Source organism: Arvicola amphibius, chromosome 9 (genome assembly GCF_903992535.2).
Source record: "Arvicola amphibius chromosome 9, mArvAmp1.2, whole genome shotgun sequence".
NCBI lineage: Eukaryota > Metazoa > Chordata > Mammalia > Rodentia > Cricetidae > Arvicola > Arvicola amphibius.
In genome coordinates, this window is record NC_052055.2 from 70,718,273 (window position 1) to 70,744,487 (window position 26,215).

The 26,215-nt window shown below is 43.2% G+C and overlaps 1 protein-coding gene across 1 annotated transcript in view; it reads left to right on the forward strand.

Moving 5' to 3' along the window:
- Ubr2 (ubiquitin protein ligase E3 component n-recognin 2) overlaps positions 1-26,215 on the forward strand; it is an 80,652-nt gene that overhangs the window by 10,263 nt on the left and 44,174 nt on the right. Inside the window, 12 exon segments of the mRNA XM_038343591.1 lie at positions 4,670-4,748; positions 6,492-6,605; positions 8,718-8,848; positions 10,358-10,496; positions 11,410-11,472; positions 13,104-13,224; positions 14,396-14,503; positions 15,197-15,285; positions 16,312-16,410; positions 23,071-23,234; positions 23,319-23,418; positions 25,079-25,207. Of these exon segments, the coding sequence (XP_038199519.1) occupies positions 4,670-4,748; positions 6,492-6,605; positions 8,718-8,848; positions 10,358-10,496; positions 11,410-11,472; positions 13,104-13,224; positions 14,396-14,503; positions 15,197-15,285; positions 16,312-16,410; positions 23,071-23,234; positions 23,319-23,418; positions 25,079-25,207 (1,336 nt within the window).

Genomic DNA, 26,215 nt, shown 5'->3' on the forward strand with positions numbered 1-26,215 from the left:
CCAGCCTGGTCTACAGAGTGGGTTCCAGGACAGGCATGGCTACAGAGAGAGGCATGGCTCAAAACAAGTATGTGCACAGAACTAAATTTTCTAAAAGTTTAGCATCTTTCCATTCAGTTTACACAGCTGAAGAGTATTCCGTCTTGCGGATATACTGTTGATAGAGACGTCGTTCAACTTTTAAAAAACATTTTGCTGTAAAATTTAAATTAAGTTTGGTTGCTCACCTTCCTGGACTTAGGGGGAGCTGGGAGGACATTGGACTTAACATAGTGAAGGGAACCCTGATGGCTCTTTGTCTTGGAGAGGGGTGGAGTGGGGGTATGGGTGGAAGGGGGAGGAGGAGGGAAAGAGATGGAAATCTTTAATAAAAAAAATTTTTTTTTTTTTTTTTTTTTTTTTTTTTTTTTTTTTTGGTTTTTCGAGACAGGGTTTCCCTGTAGTTTCTAGAGCCTGTCCTGGAGCTAGCTCTTGTAGACTAGGCTGGCCTCGAACTCAGAGATCCGCCTGCCTCTGCCTCCCGAGTGCTGGGATTAAAGGCGTGCGCCACCACCGCCCGGCCAAAAAAAAAAAAATTTAAAAATTTAAATTAAGCTAATTAAGGTATCTGGTTTTCCATGATTTTCCTTATCAGTGTGGTCAGAGTAGCACTTCTGATTGTACTGTGCAGGGAAGCGCTGTAGAGCGAGTTCTTGGCATTATAAAGACTCTGAGCGTGCTGCTGCTGCTCGGGGAGTAGATGGAGTTCAACCTTGTGATTCACATATACGGAGGCTGCGCTCCAGTGGCTCCAGCGGTGTCCTCTGCCCAGAAGATACAATGCCAGCCGCACATTTGTGTGTCTTTAAATCTAAAGTCTGAATTTTACCCCAGTCTACTTGATTTTCTTTTTATGATCTTGATACTTTTGAAAATTACAAACTAGTTATTTTTGAAAATGCCCTTCAAGTTGGATTTGTCTGGTAAATAGACCTTGTACCTTTGGCCAGATTGCCACAGAGATGATGAATCCAATCCTGGTGTGTGGCCTGTGGTCCCATTGATCCTTGATGACAGTGCTGTCCGCAAGCTGTTTCTGCTATGAAGTCACTCCCGCCCCAAGTAATGGAGAGTTCTGTGGGAAAGCACTTTCATGGTGTTAGCTGTCCTTTCCTGAAGCTTTGAGTTTCTTTGTTTTGTTTTGATATTTTTGCAGTGCTAGGACTTGAACTTGAGATGTATTGATCCATGACCATAACAGGTGGGGCACATATGTCAAGGCTAAAGTGCCAGCTTTGTGGAGGCTGTTTTCTCTGTCTACTTTTGCAAGGGTCCTGGGGATTGAAGGGTCCATTGATCCAGCACCATTATTTTTTTCACTTAGCCACTGTGTCCTAACTTCACACAATAGGAGCTTTTGCCGCTGTTTGCTCTTTTTTCTTATGCTGCTAGTGTTCTCAAAGTGCTTGCTTAGTTTCTGGCACCAGATTGCTGGGCATTGGTAGGCACACCTTCCAGTACTCAGGAGACAAAGGCAGGTGGATCTCTGCAAGTTCAAGGCAATCCTGGTCTAGAGAGAGTTCCAGGACAGCCAAGACTACACAGAGAAACCCTGCCTGAAAAACAAAAAACAAACAAAAGATGACTCGGTGACATCGTAGATTTCTCCCTGTCTGCCTTGAGATCAATCATTTTCCCTAGAAATGGTGTTCTTAGTCAGGAATAGTGTTTAGCAATAGGATAGTGACTGGGTGGCAGCTGTGCTCATTGCTTTGAGGTGTTAGTGCTTCTAGACCCTCTTGTGGTCTGTAGTCTATCACTCTCCAAGCACTAAAATGGATATATCTGGGGTCTATGGTGATTTCTTCAGTTCTTGCCCAACCCCTCAGGGTTCTTTCTGGCCTCTCCCACCCAATTCTGAAAACCCCATTTTTCAGGATGGGTTGATTTTCAGTTGGGATTCCTATGGCTCTCTCCTTGGGTGTGATTAATTTGCCACAAGGAATTGTATTTCTTGGGCTACTATAAAGCATATTGTGAAGGATACAGATGAAGGAATATACAGGGCAAGATCTGGGAGAACCTTCTGTGCCCTCTGGGTGTGGCTCCCCCCAGGTGTTGAGCATTCTGGAAGCTCTCCATGCTGTCTCCTTTCTGGTTTTTATGGAGCATGGGTGAAGCTCAGTCATGTGGCAATGTGATTGAACAGAAAAAGGGTAATCCCTAATGCTTATAATAGACTGGGAAAATCCACAAAACCTGCCTGTATGGATTCTTCTTGGCCTTGAGCATTTCTTTAGGTGGTATGGGGCAGGACCGTTCCTGGAATCTCCACTAGGATCCACTTAGGAGCTACTCTGGGAGGGTTTCTCTATGGCTGTCTTCAAGACAGAAAGGCTGGGGTGACTCGCGAGTTTTTCGGTTCTGGTCACATGACTTCGAGAAGGGCAAAGGTAAGAGGAAGGCAGCAGAAGGTCAGAAGGAGTTTGCTTTCTAAGGCCTGGAGCACCTCGGGGTTACTCCAGCCGCTAGGAAGCACGAGCCAGAACATCTGTGTCATGTCACACCAGGCCTCTGCCTGGAAAACCCTTTTTTTTTTTATTTTTACATGCCAGAATGTTAGGAGTTTTTCACTCATATATAATAAAATGTGGGAAAATGGGCTGTTTTTTTTTTTTTCCATGCAGCTAAATTTAAATGCTTAGACCTGTACTTTGTTGTTAAAAATATATGATGGTGGCTGGAGATTGGCTCAGCAGAGGTCCCAAGTTCTGTTCCCAGCATCCATGTTGGTCAGCTTGAAGCTACTGGTTCTGTTCCCAGCATCCCAGCTTGAAGCTACTGGTATCCCCGGTTGTAGCAGCTATAACTCACCTCTGCCCTGTGCAGACACTGCACTCAGGTGCACATACACAGAAATACATAAAATTTAAAATGCTGAAAATAAATATTTGAAAACATATGATATGCTGGCAAGATGGCTCAGCAGTTAAGGGTGTTTCTCAGCAAGCCTCATACCTGAGTTAAATCCCAGGACCCACATGGTGGAAGGAGAGAGAGAATTGTGGTACATAGGCATGCGCACTCACACACATGAATAAATAAATATTACATGAGTTGATGGTAATAAGTTTATGAGTATTCTTTTGTTTTTTAATGGACTTTTCTTGTGGGTACTGAACTCAGACATGTGGCAGCTGCTTTTGGGACTCGTCCCTGATAAAGGCTAGGGAGTTCTGAGATCGAGAAACAAAACAAGACCTCTACCCAGTGTCCTGGGTTTTCTGTCACCCCTTAGAGAAAAAATTCTGAGGCCAAAGGAAATTTGATTAATTTATTACAGAGCACAAGTAGGGCATGCAGGCTTCTAGAGAGAATTTTTGCTGGAGTTTTAGACAGCTTGTCGTATGGGCAGACTAAATGGAGGAAAGGATTAGTCACCAGGTAAGGTGAACTATTCTAGAATGGGTCAGGATTCCCCCTTAGGGTCCACTCTCTTTCTGTCCTTACATGGGATTTTCAGGATGTCAGGTACGTGATGGGCACAGCTGGTGCTGAGACTGAAGATCCGGAGATGTCGTTCTACTGAAGCAAGGCTGGCGGTCGTCTCAGCTGACCATGCTGGTCCCAGCCTCTTTGGGGCGGTGCTGTGTTGCAGCAGTCAAGGGAGGCCTGCTGCAACATAGCTTTGAGGTTGCATCAGCAGCTAGCCTCCATGTAATTTGACTCTTAGTAGAAAATCAAGTTGTATTGTGGCACTACTCTCTGTTACCACAAAGTACATGGAAGTTTAGTACCTAGACAGCGTGCTTGGGCTGTAGGAGGAGATGTTGGTAACTCGGAACCATGGACTTGGCCTGCACCCACATCTCCATTATCCCAGGTTAGACTGCTCTGTGAGCTGCTGTTTCCCAGTTGCAGATGTGGAATATTTATCTATTTAGTGCCTCAAACATAACAAATACTGTCAGAGACCTGTGCTACTGTTCAAAATACAGGGGACAGTTGAACCTGACATTTTACTGCTCTTTAAGTTCCTTCAATATTGCTGTTAGTTGTATGTTTCCAATTCTTGTTCAATGGTATTTATTTTCAACCTTTGAGAATGTTCTTCAGATTAAGGATACAACAATTCTCCCATTCTGGGCTTTTGTAGCCTCAGACATTTCACTCTTGAACCCAGTAAGTCATAGGGCGGTTGTTGCCTTAATATGCAAGACATCTGCTCTGGCATGGTGGTGCATATGTTTATTCCCGGCACTCTGGAGGCAGAGGCAGGCAGATCTGTGTGTGTTCAAGGCCAGCCTGGTCTACATAATGAAATCTGTCTGGAAACAAACAGGAAAGTACTACTATCTAACAACAAGAGTTCAGTATTCAAGCCCGACCTTCATTTTAGATGCCACTTCAATAGAAGGTTGTAAGCTGTGGTGCAGGGTGCATTAGCTTACTAGATCAAGTCTTCCCAAACCTGTGGAGCAGTGGACAGACAATTCTGGTCAAGGCTGTGCTGAAAGGCTCCCTCATATACTCCAGCATGAAAACATGGGTGATTTCATTGAGCAGAGAGCTGCAGATTTGGGGACTAGCACCTCCTATTTTGACACTTCCAGAACGGTTCTGATATTGTGGGAGAGGATTAATTTTTGATACCCATATTTATTCATTCTCTTTTTCTTTAACTTGACAGGGATTGTGCAGTTGACCCTACCTGTGTTTTATGCATGGAGTGCTTTTTGGGAAGTATCCACAGAGACCATCGATACAGGGTCAGTAATGCGCAAATGGCAACTACACACAGTATTGAATTTTATACTAGGTACCTTTTGTCTCATTTTAAAAATCTAATGGATGTGAGGGCAAGCTGGCTACAATATCTCTCACCCCATTGCTCACCATAGTTGATTTGCTGCCCTGGCTGGCTACGTGGACATTCCCTTCCTCCCTTACTGCTCCACTTGGACTCCCTCCTAAAGCTGCATGCTCAGGCCCAAAGGCAGGGCCAGTCTGCAGTGAAGGGATGTGAGTAGTGAGCCCCTTGCTAGAGCCTCCAAACCAATTCTCATTTTAAAACCAAAAGATTTAGAGGTAAGGGTGCGGGGGGAGAATAGTTTCCAAATTGTGGGATTTTGTTTTTGTTTTTAGGAAATGTAGCTGTTAGTATCGTATTTTCCAAGCATAGACAAAGCCCTAGGTTCTATTCCCAGAAGGGAAGGGGAGGTGTTCAGTATAGAAAGGGCTTTGCCAAGCATGCGTAAAGCCCTGGGTTTCGTCCCGGGGGAGGGAAAAGAAGAAGGTAGAGGTGTTCAGTATAGAAAGGAGTTACAAGCCTACACTTCTAGGAACTCAAAGATTTAAGAAAGATAACACAAAAACTGGATCTTCTGTACTAGCTGTCAGCTAGATTGATCTGGTATTTTAAATGATTATTAAAGAGGCCTATACTACTCTGTCATTCAGGGCTCACCTCCAGCCCCTAGACTATTGATAATTTTATTTGAGGCTCTCCCCAGACCTGCCCTGTCCTCTGCTGAGCGTGGGAGGTGGAGAAGGGACTATTGTTTGAGGAACCTTGCATGCTCCCTGGATAGACTGTAGGAAGAGCTTCAGTCCTGTTCCTAATCCCAGAGCCCAACTGGGCCAGGGCTCTTCCATGGTTGTTGGTATTCCCTCTGTCCAGGTCTGTATAATAAAGAGCAGAAAGGATATATAGAATATATATAGAACATACCCTTCAGCTGCTCTGTCTGGTGTTTGGTAACAAGAGCACATGTGTACACCAAGCTGTTTCCCAAGTGGCGGCCTACCATGTTTCTTGGCCCATATCTGCATCTCCTGGGAATAAATAGAATATGCAGAATGACACTAATTATGCTGTGATACAGAGCTTTGGGTAGAGTAGAGTTGGATTTATTCTAAAATTTGTTGCATCTGAATTAACTCATTCCTAACTCTTTTTGTGGTAGTTCTTTTTTTTTTTTTTTTAATTACTACTGGTATACCAATTATTAGCCTGTAGGTTTTGTCTTGCCAGACTTAGTAGCTAGTTGCTGTAGCTTAAGTAAGTGTGACTAATTCCTGAAGCCTCCAGGTAATAACAAAGTTTCAGTGAGCACTTTTTACCAACCCTTTAAAGGAACAGAATTTTAGGAGTTGTTAAAGAAGAAAAACTGTTTGCTTAAGCCTGCTGTGTTACAGCATCATTACTATAGACAGCAGCACTCTAGCAAAGCCCCAAGGGAACCTCCCCAGTCCTTTGTTTTCCTAATTAAGAAAGCAGTGTGTGCAGACACAGCCTCTCTGAAATACTTGAACTCTCCCCACTATGGCAAAGTAGCTCATTTTCTTTAGAAATCGGTCAAAAACCTACAGGCTTACTTGCAAGAAAACATTGACAGCCCCTTTTATTTGCGATTTTTTTTCCCTTCAAAGCAAGGAACACTTAAGCAGTTTCTGTCCTTAGCACTTGATATTGTTATGTATTACCCGACGTCCTGTTTTTTTTCTTCAAGATGACGACGTCAGGAGGTGGAGGCTTCTGTGACTGTGGTGACACTGAAGCGTGGAAAGAGGGTCCTTACTGTCAGAAGCATGAGCTTCACAGCTCTGACGTTGTGGAAGAGGAGGTAAAGATGCCCCCAGAGGAGTTGTGCAGGCAGAGGTTAATGTTGGTTGTCTTCCTCTGTTGCTTCTCACCTTACTTTTTGAGACAGGGTCTCAACAGCTGACCATTGAGCTCCCGGGAATCCTCCTGTCTCCCTCCCCAGTGAGGGATTCTGTTCCTGCAGAAAACCCTGCCTAATCGGGCCCAGCTCTTTACAGGGATGCTGGGGACAGCTCAGGCCCTCTTGCCTGTGGCTAGCCAGCCAGACTAGCCGGGGCTGTTAAGCTTGAGCTTCACAGAGCCCACCTCAACACAAAGGAGAAATCGATAGAAAGACACCACATCAACACACATAACATGTGCAATCAATCGTACCTACACACATATATAAACACACCATACACACGTGCACACAGAAAAAAAGTAATAAATACTGCATTCGGTAGAGTTCTCTACAGGAACAAAGATAGAGGCAGTACAAAGGGAATTTATTAGAATCTGGGCTTGTGTACGGTAGGAACCGGCTCGTGCCGCAGTGGCCATCTGCATGCTGGAGAGACTGAGAACAGTCCACAGAGCTGGAGGACTCCGCATTCCCAGTTGGCACTGAAGCCCTGGCAGTTCCTGGAGAGTCACTAATGCTCAGTTCACTTTGGAAAGTCAAATTTTTCAGAGGCTGGAGTTTGATGGCAGCAGCTATAGCTATCCTTGCTCAGGAGTGAGGGCAGACAGGCATTTGCCTGGGACCTCCTTCAAGCTGGCTCCTGTCAAAGGTGCTGCTGACTTTGAGGGTGGATCATCGTTCTCCGTTAAAGCTCTGTAATAACTTCATAGGTAGACCCAGACTTATGTCTTTTAGACAATGCCAGATTCCCTCTTCTTGCCAGTCAAGATTGACCGTTGCAGGGCTACAGGAAGCTCACGACTAAGAGCATTTGCTGCTCTTTTAGAGGACCCAGGTTCAATTCCCAGCACTCACATAATGACTCTCAACAATTTGTAACTCCCATTCCAGGGAATCTGACAGTCTCCTCTGGCCTCTTAAAAGCATAGGCAAGCATGTGCTGCAAGAAACACTTGTAGGCAAAACATCGTACCAGTAAAATAAAACTAATTTTAAAAAGATCAGTGTTGCAAGTACTGTCTTATTATGGAAGAAATTTGTTGAGCAAGCATATAGACCATTGGATATGTTGTTAAACAGCAGTAGCATATCCCATCACTGTGACAATTAAGAAAAGCCCCATCAAAATTCCACATGGGGGCTGGAGAGATGGCTCAGAGATTAAGAGCACTGGCTCTTCCAGAGGTCCTAAATTCAATTCCTAGCAACCACATGGCGGTTCACAACCATCTATAATGAGATCTAGTGCCCTCTTCTTGCATGCTGGCAGAGCACTGTATAAATAAATAAATAAATCTTTTTTAAAAATCCACATGGCCTCTTGGCAGAAGGAATGAACAGAAAGGTAGTGGGTACTTCTCTTTGTTGAGAGCCACAATAGACTGTGTGACATCTCCTTTGTTAATTTAAGAAACTTCTCTTCAGGTCTTAAATGGAGAATGACATGTTTTCTCCTATGTAAATAGGATGACTGATCGTCTTTCCTTGTTTTATATGGGTTTTTTTGCATTTGTTTAGAGTACGAGTGCTTGTACACATGTGCACATGCATACACACGCGTGTACATGCACACACATGCCTACCACAGTCAGTCAGAGCACCTTACAGGGGTCGTTTTTCTCCATCTACTGTGTAGGCTCTAGGGATCAAACTCGCGTGGTTTGGCTTGACATCAAATACCTTCACTCAGTTCTGCAAGTTGGAGCTTCCCATACACAACTGGAAAGATGGTTTGAGGTTAGAGTTTAGAGTTCCCAGTGTGCTGTTCCACCGTGTTTAGTCATATACATTAGGCATTTGAGTGTCTGGATGTTTTGACTCAGCTAATTTAAGATTGAGATCATGGGAAGAAAACGTTTTAGGAATTGTAATTTTGTGTTTTGTTACATGTACAGGATTAAATTTGTTATGTAATGAAACCTGTCACCCTTCTTGTGTTTGAGAGTTGGAGTTGGAAGGCAAAAAACAGAACAAAACACTAAGGGAGTTGTGCTTTCTGTTCTCCCTCAGGATCCTCTTGTGCATCTGTCAGAAGATGTGATAGCAAGAACTTACAACATTTTTGCTATTATGTTTCAATACGCAGTAGACATACTGACCTGGGAAAAAGAAAGCGAATTGCCTGCAGACTTAGAGATGGCGTAAGTATGGCCTGTTCCTTGTGTGTATGGGACTTGCTAAATTTTAAGATCATTCACACAGCTAAGAAAGGACATAGTCTTTTCTTTTAAAATTATTACTGCATCTAGTCATCCATTTATTTGTGTATGGGAAAGAAGTGAGTGCCATGCAGGTCAGAGGAAAACCTGCAGGAGTTGGTTCTAGCTACCAGGTGGATCCTGGAGACTGAACTCAGGTACTAGAGCAGCAAGTAACCTAAACTGCTTAGCCACCATGCTGTGCCAGCAATCTTTTAAAAAAATTATTGAATTTTAGCAGAAGCATGACTTTGATATTCCAGCTTTGCAGCTGTATGCTGATCAGTGAAGGTTTTCCTGGGATGATTGGTTTGTTTGTAGCAATGTTAGGTCACACAGAGCTAGCAAGACGGCTCAGCAAGTGAGGGCCTTGCTGCCAAGCCTGACATGAGTTCTATCCCTAAACTCACATGATCCCTGACATCTCTGTCCTTTGCTGTCTTTCTCTGACCTGAACTCACAGAGACCTGCCTGCCTCTCTTCTAAAGTGCCGGTACACACCACGCCCACTAGCCTTCTCCTTTTGATCTAATAAAGCTGGAAAGATGTCAGGGGATGAGCTCTTCTATGTAAGTGGGTTTAGGGGTTTTATAAAATGCTCAATGCAATTTTAGCCATTTTGCTTCTAATTATAAAATGTATTCAGCATTGTGCTATCTTATTGTCCATCTGCGGTTTTTATTTCCACTGCTGAGGTCGTAAACTAGCGAGCAGACACAGATGTGTTGAAAGGACCGGCTGCTAGCCCCTCACTTCACACAGCCTCCTCTTTTCTGAAAAGTCACTCCCTGCTTATTGGACCTTTGTTCATAGCTGAGGGTGACTGGGCTGGAGATTGGACATCAGGAGGTCACCAGACTAATTGGACATCAATCACCAAAGGGTGACTTCTCTGCTTTTTCAATGTGTTGCCAATAATTGGGGTTGTGCATTATGCATTGGGTGGATTTTCTTCCTTTTTTCCTCCCTACCTCTCTGTCTTCCTTCCTTCTTCCCTCCCTCCCACTCTCTCTCATTTGTTTGGTTGTTTTGTTTTTGGTTTTTCAAGACAGGGTTTCTTTGTATAGCCCTGGCTGTCCTGGATTTCACTCTTGTAGACCAGGACTCGAGATATGCCTGCCTTTGCCTCCCGAGTACTGGGATTAAAGGTGTGTGTACCACCACCGCCTGGCTTTTCTTTTGTTTGTCTTGGTTTTGTTGTTGTTGTTTTGACTTTATTTTCATTTAACTGGCCAGGGCCACCAACACGGGGAACCCTGATGGGCTTCTCTTTTAATATTTGCCATTGTTCAGTTACCATCTGGCTACAAGCCTGTATCCTCCAGAGCCCTTTGGCCAGCACTTGAGCTGGTTTCCCTTCAGGTCTTCTGCTACTGCTCATGCCCACAGATGCCTGCCTTTATGGCCACGCCCACTCTTTACACTGCATTAATGTCAACGTTCTCTCCCTAGAGAGAAGAGTGACACCTACTATTGCATGCTGTTTAATGACGAGGTTCACACCTATGAACAAGTCATTTATACTCTTCAGAAAGCTGTTAACTGTACACAGAAGGAAGCCATTGGCTTTGCAACTACAGTCGATCGAGATGTAAGTAATTTATCATGAGAAAGTTAACATTTCTTTGTTTGGTTTCTTTCATTTGTTTTTTGAGATAGTTTCTCTTTGTAGCTTTGGAACCTGTCCTGGAACTAGTTCTGTAGATGAGGCTGGCCTTGAACTCACAGAGATCCACCTGCTTCTGCTTCCCGAAATTTAACATATTTTTTTGAGAAGGGGGTCTTATTTTCTAGTCCAAGCTGGCTGGAACTTGCTGAAACTTGTCTAGACTGGCCTTGAACTTAGAAAGATCTTTATGCCTCTATTTCCCAAGGTCTGGGGTTAAAGAAATAGAGCTTTTATTACAGATAAACTAGTAAAAGTATATGTGTCTAGGCTGTTTTTCAAATTTTGTTTGACTACTGGCCCAAATATATATTGTTAAAATTAAGCCATTACCAGGGAAAGCATTCAAAGGAAATGTACAGTTGCCCTGTTCTGCTTAGTCATTAGAAACACTGGGCCATGAGAATAGAAGTTAGAGAAACCTGCTAGAATAAGTGCTCTGTTGCCGTGTGTGTGTGTGTGTGTGTGTGTGTGTGTGTGTGTGTGTGTGTGTGTGTATGCATACACTGATAGTTTAGTCAAGCTAAGAAAAATTTTAGTCTTTTTTTTTTTCCCCAAGACAAGGTTTCTCTGTGTATCTCTGGCTGTTCTAGAACTTGCTTTGTAGACCAGGCTGGTCTTGAACTCAGAGAAATCTGCCTGACTCTTCCTCCCGAGTGCTAGGATTAAAGGTATGCATCACCACCACCTGGCAAAATTTTAGTTTTCCATTGGTGATTAGAATAGATGTCATAAATATTAAAAACTGACTCAGGTTGTGTTCAAGAATATTTACTGATTGACAAGCTTCTCATGCTGAAAATAATGCTTTTACAGTTAGTCTTAAATGTCTTTACAGGGGCGTAGGTCTGTTCGATACGGAGATTTCCAGTACTGTGATCAGGCGAAATCAGTCATTGTGGTAAGCGATTTAAAAACATATCTGTTATTTTCTATCAGCTTACGACTAACTCTATATTATTTAGCATTTATCAAGACATTTGTTTGCCTTTATAAACCCACTGTCACCTAAGTTGTGTTTAAAGATCATGATTCTTAACATTATTCTGGTTCTCTCAAAGCTATTTAAGATTGCTAATCGGGAAGAAATTACATACATTTTTGGCCACATCAAATTTTTAACAAAATATTACATACTTAAAGTCAAAAGACAGAGAGCAGATTTGGAAAAATTTTCTGACACAGATGTGTATGATGTGTATGCAGAGAAAATATGCAAAGCCATATGTGTATAAAAGTAGGTTATGGACATAAGGGACGGAGAGGACTCGGACAAGAAATAAAAGGAAGTAAAGTTGTATGTTTCAGAAGTGTAGACATTTCTCTAACAAAGGGAAACAACCAATAAGAACATGGAGACACATCCACCCTAACCTCAGTCCTGCTGGATGACTTCCATCCAAAACAATAGAGTCAGCGGGCGTATAGGATAATTGAAACCCTTGTGTTGTGCTGATGGAAATGTAAAAGGACAGGAGCTACTATAGGAAGCTACATGGCCGTTCCCCTAGAAATTAAAAATAGAATGACCCTATGAGCCAGGAGTTTTGTTTCTGGGTATGCATGTAAAAGAGAAGTTTATTGAACCCAGTGTCTGTTGACAGATGAAAAGAGAAAATGTAGCATACATGTACAGTGGAATGTTCCTCCACATTTAAAAGTGTCACTGTGTATAACTCTTGACTGATGTTAAGTAAAATGGCAAGAAATGGATGAGTCCTGTGTGATTCCACTTGTGTGAGGACTGGGAGAGCAGAGTGATAGCTCAGAATGGGGCAGGCACGTGTCCACTGGGTGCAAGGTTTCAGCTTGCAAAATGAAGCGTTCTTCAGACTGGAGACAGATGGCTCAGGGCTTAAGAGCACTGGCTACTGTTCCCAGCACGCACATGGCAGTGCACAACTGTCCGTTATGCTAGTTAAGGGGGATCTGATGCTCTCTATCAGCCTCCAAAGGCACTGTGTGCACGAGGTATGCAGACATACTTGTGGGCAAAGCACCCATACGTATAAAATTTAAAAATAAAACTTTGGCCAGGTGGTGGTGGCGCACGCTTTTAATCCCAGCACTCGAGAGGCAGAGGCGGGTGAATCTATGTGAGTTTGAGGCCAGTCTGGTCTACAAGAGCTAGTTCCAGGACAGGATCCAAAGCTACAGAGAAACCCTATCTTGACAAACAAAATAAAAAGGAAGGAAGGAAGGAAGGAAGGAAGGAAGGAAGGAAGGAAGGAAGGAAGGAAGAGGTTGAAGGCAGAAAGCAAGCTTTCTTGAGGATTTAAGCTATTTGTAACTGGTACTACAGATATGTAGGATCAAAGGCTCTGGTGACTCACAAGGTGGAGCCTCTTTCCATTGTCACTGAATCTTTAGATTCTGTCTAGAAAATAAGCTGAGTCAGGGTGTTAAAAATAGTGCTTTATTATAGACACATGAAAGTCGTGTGGGTATTGTGGTTGTATTAGGAATGCTAGTGCCTTCTGCCTCTTAAACAGCTATTTTAAGTTAGACTTTTCTCCTCTCTGTTTCCTTAAGAGGAACACCAGCAGACAGACCAAGCCGCTCAAAGTTCAAGTCATGCACTCATCCGTTGCTGCTCATCAGAATTTTGGTTTGAAAGCTCTGTCTTGGCTGGGAAATGTTATTGGATATTCAGGTAGGTTTGATATGTCAAGACTGTATCTAAATAACATGACAGAAGGGACTGTTTTCAGTGACGCGTCCTGTCAAACCCTTCACAGATGAAGCTGCAAAGTGCTGCTGTAATTAAATGTTAATGATAATACAATTTAATAAAATTAATTTAAATAATTTAAATGTTTGGCCTCTTACAGCTTTTGTTTATGACCAGTCCTTTGCATATCTGAAAACATGTACATTGGAATATACTAATTTATGTTTGCCAGTCTTAGGTTTTTCTTTTCTTGACTTACATAGAAGACAATTTGTAATGTACCATAATCATGAACCTCATGTCCAAAGCCAAAAATGCAAGTTGGGTTCTATTTACTAAGGGGTAAATTAGGAATAGATTTATGCTACCTGTCATAATAGGCAAAGCATAATGTTATTATAGGGAGATCCCTTAACATTTGTATTGAAGGCTGTTAGAAAATACTACACTGTGAACAGACTGGACTGAGCCATGGTGGCACACACCGTTAATATCAGCATTTGGGAGACGGAGGCAGTCAGATCTCTGAATTCAAGGCCAGCTTGGTCACAGAGTGAGTTCAGCACAGCCAGAGCTGTCTCAGGGGAGGGAAGTGTAGACGAGATACACCACACGCGTGTGTGCTGGGAGAGCTTATCTAGAGCGCCGCACTCAGAAGACGTCCGTGTCGTCCAGGCCTCTCAGACAGTGCTCTAGTGGATTCATGTTTGATGGGAAATACTTTAACATAGCATTAATAACCCATATTGATACACATTGTAAGGGTTACACATTGTTCTGTTAGCCGTTTTGTGTTATGACTACCTCACACAGTCTGACTGATTTTACTACCCCTGCGTCCCTTAGCGTAAATACCTAGAGAACAGCATTACATCAGCAAGTTGGGGATTCTTTTTTCCAGTTAAATTCATTAGGGCAGAAAAGACTATTGCCTTTCTGACAGACATTAACTTTGACATCCTACAATTAGAGTTGTGATTTGAAATTTCTAATGTTTTCTCCTTTTTGTAAAAATAGTTAATAAGGTTCTTCCCCAGTTTATCCTTCACTGAGACGTGGTGCTCTGATTGGAGCCCACACTGAAGTGTCATCTCCCATCCATATCTAAAGCTCGCCGTTCCCGTCTCATGACTGTTCTTCCTTCTGTTTAAAGATGGCCTTCGCCGGATTTTGTGTCAGGTTGGATTACAAGAAGGGCCAGATGGTGAAAACTCCTCTCTGGTAGACAGACTGATGCTCAATGATTCCAAATTATGGAAAGGTGACTTGCTTATTGCTTCTAAGGGTTGGTGCGTCAAAGTTGGGTATTTTTTTTTAATTTGGAAAGTTAATAAATATATTTATACTTTTTAAAATTATAATTGTAGTGCTAGATTCAGACCCTAACAAATAAACCAAACATTAGCACTGTAACCTTATTTTAAAAAAAAAAAAAGAAAAAAGTATTTTATAGGAGGCCTATGACCTAGATTAAACAGCTTCTGTATCTTCTTACAATGTCACATGTAGAGTTAGGCAAGGCAGCACGTGCTGTGTTCCCAGCACTCAGGAGTCCAACACCAACCTAGGCTACAGGCTAGCATGCACTGCAAAACAACAAAGGGGAAGGGGGATTAATTTTGCACACATTTTATTTTTAAAAACATTGCAGGATGGGAGAGATGGCTCAGTAGTTAAGAGGATGCACTGCTCAAGCAGAGGACCCAAGTCCTGTTCCCAACTTACACATTAGGTGTCGTCCACCTGTAACTTCCATGTCGGAGGGATGTGGCACTTCTCGCCTCCATGCTCACCTGGGCAAACTCACATATGCAGACACACATGTAAAATCCTTTAAAAAAAAATAAAGTGTTTTGTTCTGAGCAAAGCATAGAGTTTTGTCCTTGTGGTTTGAGACGCATGTAGCTATAGAAATGGAGTTCTGGTCTGTCTCATACTCTGCTCTTCTCCCAAGGCGCTAGGAGTGTGTATCACCAGCTGTTCATGAGCAGCCTGCTCATGGACCCGAAGTACAAGAAGCTCTTTGCTGTTCGATTTGCAAAAGTAAGTAGGATTTTTATTTTTCCAGTTAGTTATTTAAGGAATAACTATAGTATTTGGGGCTCCAAAAATATTAATGTTAAACAATGAGATGTGAGGTTATCCATTTGAAATTCTGAGAAACTTCAGAATCTTTACTTTTACCAATAAAGGTGTAGAAACAAGACTCCCTGCCCCCCCATAATACATAAATATGTAGTGATTGCTGGGCAGTGGTGGCGCACGCCTTTAATTCCAGCACTCTGGAGGCAGAGGCAGGCAAATCTCTCTGAGTTCAAGGCCAGCCTGGTCTTCAGAGTAAGTACTAGTACAGCTAAATCTACACAGAAAAATCCTGCCTTAATCCCTTCCCCCCCCCCAAAAAAAAAATAACAACATAAATATGCAGTGATTGGGATTTGAAATGTGATGACTTAACCTCATGCCATTATAGATGGGTCTAATCCTATTAAAATTCATGGAGGCAATGTGCCTATCTCGGTATGATTTGGGAATGATGAATTCCAGATGGCTGACAGAGTTGGTTTTGCTTTCAGAAGCACATGGTGACACTAAGTACTTAACTTTATGAATGCCCCCAGTAGGAACACTTAACAAAGGAAGCACATGGCAGTCATTTGGCGAGATCTTTCAGAACATCCATGTTTGTGTCCTATTCCCAAATCTATCAATGGTGACCTTGCAGGGGTCACATGATTCTGATATGTATTCCAAAGCAATGAAAGGCTGGTTTGGGGGCAGATAGTATGATGTTGCTGTGTCTCATCCCCCAGAGAACAGTGGCACCTTAGGGTTTTAGGAGGTCTGACTCCCTGTTTGGGCTGCTAAACTAGCACCGTGCTCCAGAAGAACCTATCAGCACAGCTTTCCGCAGCAAATCAGTATCGATGCAACATCTAATTGGTAGTGATCCTTTGAGCTTCCAAGTCCTGCCCGTGTCTTCCTGTTGCCATCCCCAGCTCTGAGTTTTCAGTATAACCCTTAACCGTTTGGTCACTGGACTAGAGGAATTTCCCCCTTGTTGTTTAGAATTACCAGCAGTTGCAGAGAGATTTTATGGAGGATGATCACGAGCGAGCAGTGTCGGTGACTGCTCTATCTGTCCAGTTCTTCACCGCACCTACTCTGGTGAGTAGAGTCTGCCTCTCCTCTGTAACTCATAGCAGGCACTCCTTGCCTCTTTTTGCCTTCTTAATAGAACTATGAGCGTTTGCAGAGTGATTATGTGACAGATGACCACGACAGAGAGTTTTCAGTCGCAGACCTCTCGGTTCAGATATTCACAGTTCCTTCACTTGTAAGTACTGAAAGACTAGAGAATGCTCTTGTTTTCCATTAACAAAAGTAAAGCCCCAGATCCTGGAGGTAAGACCTGTGTGCTCCTCAATAAGCTGGTACTTCATTAGGAGGCAGTCAGATTTCAGACATCACCAAGCACACACAACGTATCTTTGAATGTCAAAGTAATAATGGAGGAGAGTTGGATTTCCTAGTGGTTTTGGACTAATTAATTAACATTTAGCTAGCTGGGCAGTGGTAGTGCTCACGCCTTTAATCCCAGCATTGGGGAGGCAGAGGCAGGTGGATCTGAGTTCAAGGCCAGCCTGGTCTACAAGAGCTAGTTCCAGGACAGGCTCCAAAACTACAGAGAAACCCTGTCTCAAAAAATAATAATAATAATAATAATAAAATTAAATTTAAAAAAATAACATTTAGCTGGTTAGTTTATCAAATATATTCCTGACATTCAAATCAGATAACATGCCATATACCATCTTATATCTTGAAGAATCTTCCTCCTCAGTCCTCCCCCTCATAAGGAAAGAGTAGCTAAGGCAACGGAGTCACATTGCTTGGCTTGTATTTTACTAATGTTCTCCAGGTTGCTCTCTGACCTAGTCAGGGTTCCTAGTGCTGTGAAGAAACACCAGGACTAAAAGCAGCTTAGAGAGGAAAGGGTTCTTTGGCTTACACTTCAGCACTGTGGTCCATCAGTGGAGGAAATCAAGACAAGAACCCAAACAGTTCAGGAACCTGGAGGCAGGAGCTGACTCGGGCCATGGAGGGATACTGCTCACTGGCTTGCTTAGCTTACCTTATAGATGCCAGAACCACCTGCCCAGGGATGGCAGCACCCACCATGGGCTGACCCTCACACGTCAGTCACTAAGAAAATGTCCCACAGGCTTGCCTATTAGCCAATCTTAGGAGACTCCCTCCTCTCAGATGACTTCAGCTTGTGTCAAGTTGACATAAAACCAGCCACGACAGTCCTGAAGCCTCCATCGGTTAAGTTTCATCGTGTATGGTAACTAAAGATTGTACTCCATTGAACAAATGTATTACTATTTATTAGGCAAAGCTTTAAAAGTGATCATGTATGGTAACTAAAGATCGTACTCCATTGAACAAATGTATTACTATTTATTAGGCAAGGCTTTAAAAGTGAAATGATGAACAAAACAGATGTGACTGGAATCAATAATGAATCCGCTCTACCAGAGGCCCTGAGTTCAGTTCCCGGCACCCACCTGGTGGCTGGAAACACCTATGACTCCAGGCCAGGGGTCTGATGTTGCCTTCTGGCCTTCTCAGGCACCAGGCTGGAACGCAGTACATGGACATACATGAAGATAAGCAGCAATACACATTAAATTTGCTTTCCACAAGAGCGAATAAGGCCATAGCCCTTAGCCGGAGTCCAGAGGCTTTGCTAGGCAGGTACCTTCTGTGGGGACTGGAAGGGAGGATGAATGCAGAGTGTGCCATGGGAAGGGTTTGCATGTGGGAGCAGCTCGGTGTGCTCTGAGCTCAGAGCAAGGCTGTGGAGTTTGAAGAACAGTTTGTACTCACTTTCCTAGCAAGCATTTTCTAGTGGGGCTGGGAGAGTCACTTCTTTTTGTTAAGAAATATTTACTAGCTGGGCAGTGGTGGCGCACACCTTTAATCCCAGCGCTCAGGAGGTAGAGGCAGGCAGATCTCTGTGCATTAAAGACCAGCCTGGTCTACAGATCCGGTTCTAGAACATCCAGGACTGTTAACAGAAAAGCCATGTCTCCAAAAAAATCAAAAGGAAAGTAAAGTATCTAGCAAAGACTATCTTTGTGATCTGCTCGTTAATGAATGCTGCCTTAGGCCAAGTCAGGGATTGTGTGTTTATCTTAAGAGCATGAGAGACACTTGGACCACTGTATTTTCATTTATCATGTGTGTGCATGTCTGTATATGTATATGAGTACATGTGTGTGAGTGTATGTTGTGTGGTATGGGGATCTTAACTCAGGGCCTCACACATGCTAGGCGAGCACACTCTACCATTGAGCTATAGCTCCAGTCCTACATTTGTGATTTGAAAAGACTGCTATTTGCAAGATGGGGAATAAATTAGAGGAAGACAGTAAAGCGAATCTGGAGAACTTTCCTAGAACTTAATGCAGTGAGGCTGGGTAAAATGGGATGACGCAGCTGGCAAAACCGTTTGCTGCTAAGCTTGTACCTCGGTACAAGCCTGAGGCTGCAAGGTGGAGGAAGAGACTCGAGCCCTGCAGGTTGTCCACTGAGCTCTGTGCACATTGTGGAGCACTTGCACACACACACACACACACACGTTCATTAATATTTAAAATAAAAGAAGTTGAAGCAGCAGTCCAGAGGAGACTGCGCTGAGCTGAGGGGTTCCCAGTGGATGTAGGGATTTCGAGAGCTGCCTTTTGTCACATCTACAGACCTGGCTCAGGGCTTGAAGAACGGTGGCTTTCATGACCACTGAGATTTGGAATTGAGGGTGATGTATAAGATGGCTCTGGAGTTTCTGACTTGTAATTAAGTGGAATTTCTAGACAGATCTTTGATGTGGGTGTATTTATTCCTACATCACTCAATATTAAGCTCATGATGGTTACTGGGAAATGTGGATAAATAGGATATTCAGATTCATCCCACCCTCCACTGCCATCTTGTCAGGATCAAATCTGTGGACCTTTTCAATTGGTTAGCCACGACCTACTGTCTCCCTTTGCTTGGCAGGCATGTCTCAGCCTAGGGCTGTCATGATTCAGGTTCTGAAATTGTAGAGTCCTTGTAGTTGAAGAAATTGCCTTCTTAGAGTCAGCCTGGCAGGTTCAGGCACCACTTGACAGGAACGTTGGAGCTGGGGCGATGGCTCCCTGGGTAGAAGTGCCTGCTGTAAAAGCGGATCATTGGGCTTTGTTAGCCAGCTTAGCTTAAAAACAGTGATTGCCAGTGAGAGACCAAGTTTTGAGGGACTGATGGGGAAGGTGGTAGGACGCTGGCCTCCGCATACCTGTACACACATGTACACCATACACAGAAACACCAAAGGGGAGAGGCCAAAAGAAGGAAGAGAGGAAACGTGGGCAGGGGCTCAGCAACTATGCGGGAATGTTAGAGAAATAGACCCTAAAGAGTAAAAATAGTGAGCAGATGCATACACATGCAAACACAGACCCAGTGAACACTGTGTCATGGTCCATGGCCAGGAGTTGGTGTGGTTCTTGGCTTTAGTTTTCTTGTTTCTGTGGGAGTCCTGGGATGTGTATGTGTGGTGGACATTGATGTGCCCTCCAAGTTACATATGGAGAGTACTTAACATAGAGTCGGAACTCCAGGCCCAGAATGCCATTTCTGTTCATTCTCTGCGTATCGATGCACTTTGTCTGCTCCTCCAGATACAGGGCAAGTTTCACCACTTCCCTGGATTTTGCTATCTTAAGTATTTGGAAGAATTGTCTAGTGTACCATTTGGGCCTTGAAATTTCTTTATGAAAGTATTCTTATCAGTTATATTTCTTAAATAAATTTAGGGCTACTTAGGTATTCTGTTATTGTTTTTAACATTATTATTATTTTTTTAATGTGATTTTTCTTAAGAATTTGCACTGGGGAGTGGTGGTTCATGCCTTTAATTCCAGGACTCTGGAGGCAGAGGCAGCAGGTAGATCTCTGTGAGTTTGAGGCCAGTCTGGTCTACAGAGTGAGTTCCGGGACAGGTAGGGCTACACAGAGAAACCCTGTCTCAAACAACAAACAAGAGAATTTGCTAATTTAGCTGGGTGGTGGTTGGACATGCCTTTGATCCCAGCACTCAGGAGACAGGCAGATCTCTGAGTTCGAGGCCAGCGTAGTCTACAAAGTGAGTTTCAGGATACAGGATAGCCAGCACTACACAGAGAAACACTGTCTCCAAAAAAAAAAAAAAAAGAATCTGTTAATTTATCTGTGTTTCCAATTACATTGATTTACATGGTCTAGTGTTATTTTCTACTTAACACCTTTCGAATCTGCAGTTTTATTTTTTGAAGCAGGGTTTCTATAGCTCAGGCTGGCCTCCAGTTGAACAGTCCTCACAGTTTACTTGATGGGCTCACAGACATGTGCTGCCACACCCGGCAAGACTTGGCTTAGGGTAACTGGGAGTGCCCAGCAGAGAGCCTGGAGTACCTGCGAGATTCCTGCCCTAGCCTTGATAAGAGTGCCACGTCTGATCCTTGATTGTCTTAGGATTTCTACCCTTTCAGGCTTCCATCCTACAGGGCTTCAGAATCTAAGCACTGTCCTGGGGAACCTGGAAGAGTGTTGGACTCAGTTTCTGAGCACTACTGTATTCTTACTAGGATCTTTTTTAGACAGGGTTTGAGTAGCCCTGGCTTTCCTTGAACTCGAGATCTGCCTGCCTCTGTCTCGGGAGTGCTGGGATTAAAGGTGTGAGCCACCACCACCCGGCCTTCAGTGACTTTCTTAACTGCCCCAGTCAGTATTCTCCTGATTGGATCCTATGGCGTTGAGTTTAACCAGAGCATGTCCCTGAAACATTATTTTATTCAGTCTTACAGGGGACTTTGTAGCCCTATTGTGAACATATTATAAGATGTGGGCTAAGTCTGGCAGTGCAGATTTTAATATGAATTATAAAAAAAATAAGTTATGGAGTGATAATGTTTTATAAAGCAAGTGGGATTGTAGGCCTGTGCATCAAGTAGTAGGTCTATACTAACAGTTGCAGTGGCTGTGTAGTAACCAGTGTTTAATGATGACAGCTGTCTTGGAAAGTTAGCAACAGTTCGGACAAAGTTCCAATGCAAGGACTGAAAGCATTCTCTGTAACCTTAGAGAATGTGCCTCCTGCCATTTTAGACCTAGCCGTCTCTAGCATTAGCCAGAACTACCAGTGCCTTGACTGTGAGACTGCCCACCCCTGTGGTGTTGTGCCCACTAAGCTTCCGTTCCTCACGCCTCTCGCCGAAGCTGGTGCTGCACAGCTGTTTGTAGCCCAGTGGGATTGCCTCTGCTTTCCTTAACTTCCTAGTCAATGCAACAAGCAGGAAAAGCACGCCTTCCTGGGAACCTGTGTGTACTTTGTTGCTCCTCAGACTCGACCATAGTCTTCCCTGGAGAATTCTTTGCCATTCTTACACCTTTAATTTTCCCTAGTTAAGTTGGAAAGTCTAAATTTACTTTGACTCCCACGTTTTGACTTTAACACAGAAGATGAAGATGACACTGTGTAGCGAGCAAGCAATAGAGCGGACTGAAAAGGCTCACGTACTGGATGGGCATGGGGCTTAGTGAGCCTTTTCTGGGAGGAGGTTGGTGATGCTGTCAGTCTTAGACTGTACTCCCTCTGGGCGATTCCACTTACAGGAAGTTACTTTGCCATTTTACATAGTGGGTATTTGTGACATCTTTTTTAATAGCACATACCAAAAAAACTGTAAATGACAGCAGTCCAGACCTGGCTAAATGTGATGGCAAAGTATGCCTGATGATGGTTAAAAAGAAAGAAATTGTATGAAATGCTACAGGATTCCTCTATGTATGACATGCTACAGGATTCCTCTATGTATGACATGCTACAGGATTCCTCTATGTATGACATGCTACAGGATTCCTCTATGTATGACATGCTACAGGATTCCTCTATGTATGACATGCTACAGGATTCCTCTATGTATGGAATGCTACAGGATTCCTCTATGTATGGAATGCTACAGGATTTCTCTGTGTGACATGCTACAGGATTCCTCTATGTATGACATGCTACAGGATTTCTCTATGTAAAAGTTTTTATAGGGGGAGGGGAGGGGAGGGAAGGGGGAGGAAGAGGGGAGGAGATGGAAATTTTTTAAATAAAAAAAAAGTTTTTATATCAAGTGAAAACTGAAAAGCAGAATGGTAGTTGATAGTATGTTCTCTGTGGGAGAAAGAGATAACGGTGCTTGTATATATCCGTACGTATGTATTTAACATATATACACACTTGTAGGTAGGTAGGTATTAAATACCAGCTCTGGAAGAATGCAGAAATCGCCAACAGTTTGTGTTTGGATGGCAGACCTCAGGAGCTATGAGACCTTACACTTCCTAAAGTCAGAAAAGCAGAAACAAATGTCAGCTGGTTAAAGAGAGAGAGGAAGTACAGTTTCATACTGAGCTTTAAACAATCAGTGATAGTCAATTTAACCTCTGGACCCCACAATAAGTACCCATACTTATTGTATAGTGTATGTAAATGTCTCATTTAATGAAAAGTTAACGTCATTATGCCATCCTTTGACCTTGGTGGGCACGACTCACCCATGCTGCACACACATAATGTGGATAGATGCTCACGTATAAAATACAGCTAAAACTTCAAAATGACCTGGTAGTGCACTTGAGCTGAGATACTTGTGTTGAGCAAGTTTAAAGTGTGGGCGCTAAACTAGTAAAGGCTCTCGGTTCCCTGGGGCACAGGTTTTGATTGCCATCCTCTCTGATGAACTGTTTTAGGCCCGAATGCTCATCACGGAAGAGAACCTGATGACTGTTATCATTAAGGCTTTCATGGACCATTTGAAACAACGAGATGCCCAGGGCAGATTCCAATTTGAACGCTACACCGCCCTTCAAGCCTTCAAGTTCAGGAGAGTTCAGAGCCTTATCTTAGATCTCAAGTATGTGTTTCTTTCATTTCTACACAAATTATAGCTTGTGCAATGCTGGTGTTTCTGTGTTCACTGCCACTGTTGTCTGTGTAGGTATGTGTTGATTAGCAAACCAACTGAGTGGTCAGATGAGCTGAGGCAGAAGTTCTTAGAAGGGTTCGATGCCTTTTTGGAATTACTGAAATGCATGCAGGTATGTATAAACTGAACTTATTTCTGTGTGAACACATTTCTGTATGCTTCCCCATCCCTCATTTCGGTTTCAGTGGACCAGTGAGGAGGCTCAGTCTAGAGGAATGCTTGTTGCAGAAGCCAGAGGGCATGAGGTCTGTACCCAGAACCCACAGCAAAAATAAGTTATTTTCTTTCTTTAAAAAAGATGTTTTGTTTGGGGCTGGAGAGATAGCTCAGCAGTTAAGAGCACTGGCTGCTCCTCTTCCAGAGGACCAGGATCAGTCCCCACCATCCATCTGCTTGACAGCTCTAAACTATCTGTAACTCCAGTTCCAGGGGATCCAGTGCCCTCTTCTGGTCACCCTGGGCACTGCATGCACATGGTGCACCACTGTGTGCAAACAACATGCACAAAGAAATTTTTAATTTAAAAAAAAAAAAGGTGTTTGGGTTCTCATTAGTAATGCTTTTTGAGAGTTTGCAAGTCCTTTTCCATGGAAAACTTAAGTTCGTTTGAAAAACTAGTTGGTTTTGGACCCTGTGCCCAGACAGTAGGCAGGTATTCTACCACTAAACCTATCTCTTGATAAACTCCCAGCCTCTGATTTATTTTCTGTTACAAAGAGGTTTTTTTGGTGTGTGTGTGTGTGTGTGTGTGTGTGTGTGCACGCACGCACGCACGCGCATACTTGCTGTGAGTAAATGCCATAGCACACCTGTGTAGGTCAACAGACAGCTCATGGCAGTCAGTTTTCCTTCTACAATGTGGGCCTCAAGGTGACTCTGGTGTTCAGGTTAGTACCAGGTTCTGCTGCCCACTGAGCCATCTCTCTGGCTTGTGTTTTATTTTTAGTGTTTCTACAGATGCTTTTCGTCTTAGTGGGATTTGTACAGAGTACAGTCCAGACCGTTTTCCTCACTAGTCTCTTTGTGAAGCATACCTGTGTGCAAATCAGAATCTAGACGTAGAGACAAGTGAGCATGGAAGCAATTCGGAGACAGGAGACCTCCCTAAAACACTTAGGGAAGGGCTATGTGAGAAGGCACTCCCTTTGAAATGTCGGAGGTGTTCTGTATTCTCTGTTAGTAAGTGATTCTTATACGCCAGGATAGCTTAGTTATTCCTAAAAAAAAAAAAAAAAGTTGCACTCTTTTGTATCAAAGGTTATTTGTTTTCATTCTGGCACCCTGAGCTTTGAGCTACACATTAGTAAGTATAAAACCTGTCTTCTCACATAACTGTGTAGTGTAGTTGTAAGTTGAGTAACATTTTACAAGCCTGTAAAGGGCTGAGCATGGAACTCTGCTGAAGCAAGTGCTTAGTATATGTGGCGCCCTGGGTTCAGCCACCACTGGCACATAAATCCTGGAGAGGTGTGGTGACAGACAGCTATAATCCCAGCATTCGAGAAGCTGAGGCAGAATGATTGTGTGTTCCAGGCCAGCCAGTCTGCTTAAGGAGACCCTGTCTCAAGCATACATGAAAAAATGATTGAATAAATTTTAAGGAGATTTATTGAATTACTTAGATTTTTTTTCTTGACACTCCCTGCTTAAAAGTTTACATTATTTGAATAGTCTCTGTAATCAATTTATATTTCTTACGCATTGCTCCTCAGGTTTCTCTTTGAGAAAAAAAACCTAGTTTTTATTTTTACAAACTCTTTCTGCTTTCTAAGGGAATGGATCCGATCACGCGTCAAGTAGGACAGCACATTGAAATGGAGCCGGAATGGGAAGCCGCCTTCACGCTGCAAATGAAGCTAACACACGTGATTTCCATGGTGCAGGATTGGTGCGCTTTGGATGTGAGTTCCTTCTGGGGTAGAAACAGACTTGGTGGTAGACAGATGCGTAAGTGAAAACTAGAGATTTGTACAGCTAAGCTCAGAAACAGCACGCTTCCACTTCACCTGCACATTCAATAACTATCAGAAGCTCAAACTTTGAATTGTATGTTTAAAAAAAAGTCAGGGAGGTAATCTTATACACGCTTATGTAATTATGTTCATTTTCCCCATAATCCTCCCTAGACAGTAAGTGTATGAAATAGTGGATACATTTATCCAAGAATAAGCTTGTTTTTGCACATTAAGTCACATTTATCCTGTGACTTAAAATAATTTCAGCCTTCCCTCATTGGTAAGAATCTGTGAAAGTCAGAGAGCGTCCATGAGACTTGAACAATATATGAAAACCTGCTGGATAGAGAAAAGGGGTTTCTGATTCCGAGGCCGACTGTCTCATTCTGTGTGATGAGAGGCCTGGGCGTCTAGGAGAAGCTACCAGGAGGCTGGAGGGGGGCAGGGACAGGGATGGCAGGACTGCCTGATGTCAGGACCTTGGAGTCATCTCGGTCGTAGTCTAGCTGAAGTGGGAGGCTGCTGTTGGGTGTACCTAACAGTGACATGGTCCAGTTTGTGTCTGTAAAATTACTCTTTGTAGTGAATGGATGGATGGACCAAGAGGTGAAGCAGGGAGTTTATCAGAGAGAGATGGTTGCCAATGTCTTTGAGTTACTGGAGAATGAGAGAGTAGCTAGTTTTGAGAGAAACTGAGAAGAAAAAGCTGTCACTTTGATAATAGACTAGAAAGCATGGACTGGGGTAAAGGACATTACTGGTAACATCTAGATTTCCATAGCTTTATTGATAAGTGATGTCATCCATTGAGCAGAGGACAGTGGCAGAAAGGGACCCATTCTGGGAGGGAGGACTGAATTTGGTTTGGTCCATATTATATTTGGTCCATATTGAGGTACTTACCTGTCATGGAGTTTGAGGTGCTAAGTCAATGTTGTAGCAACTCGGTCTTTT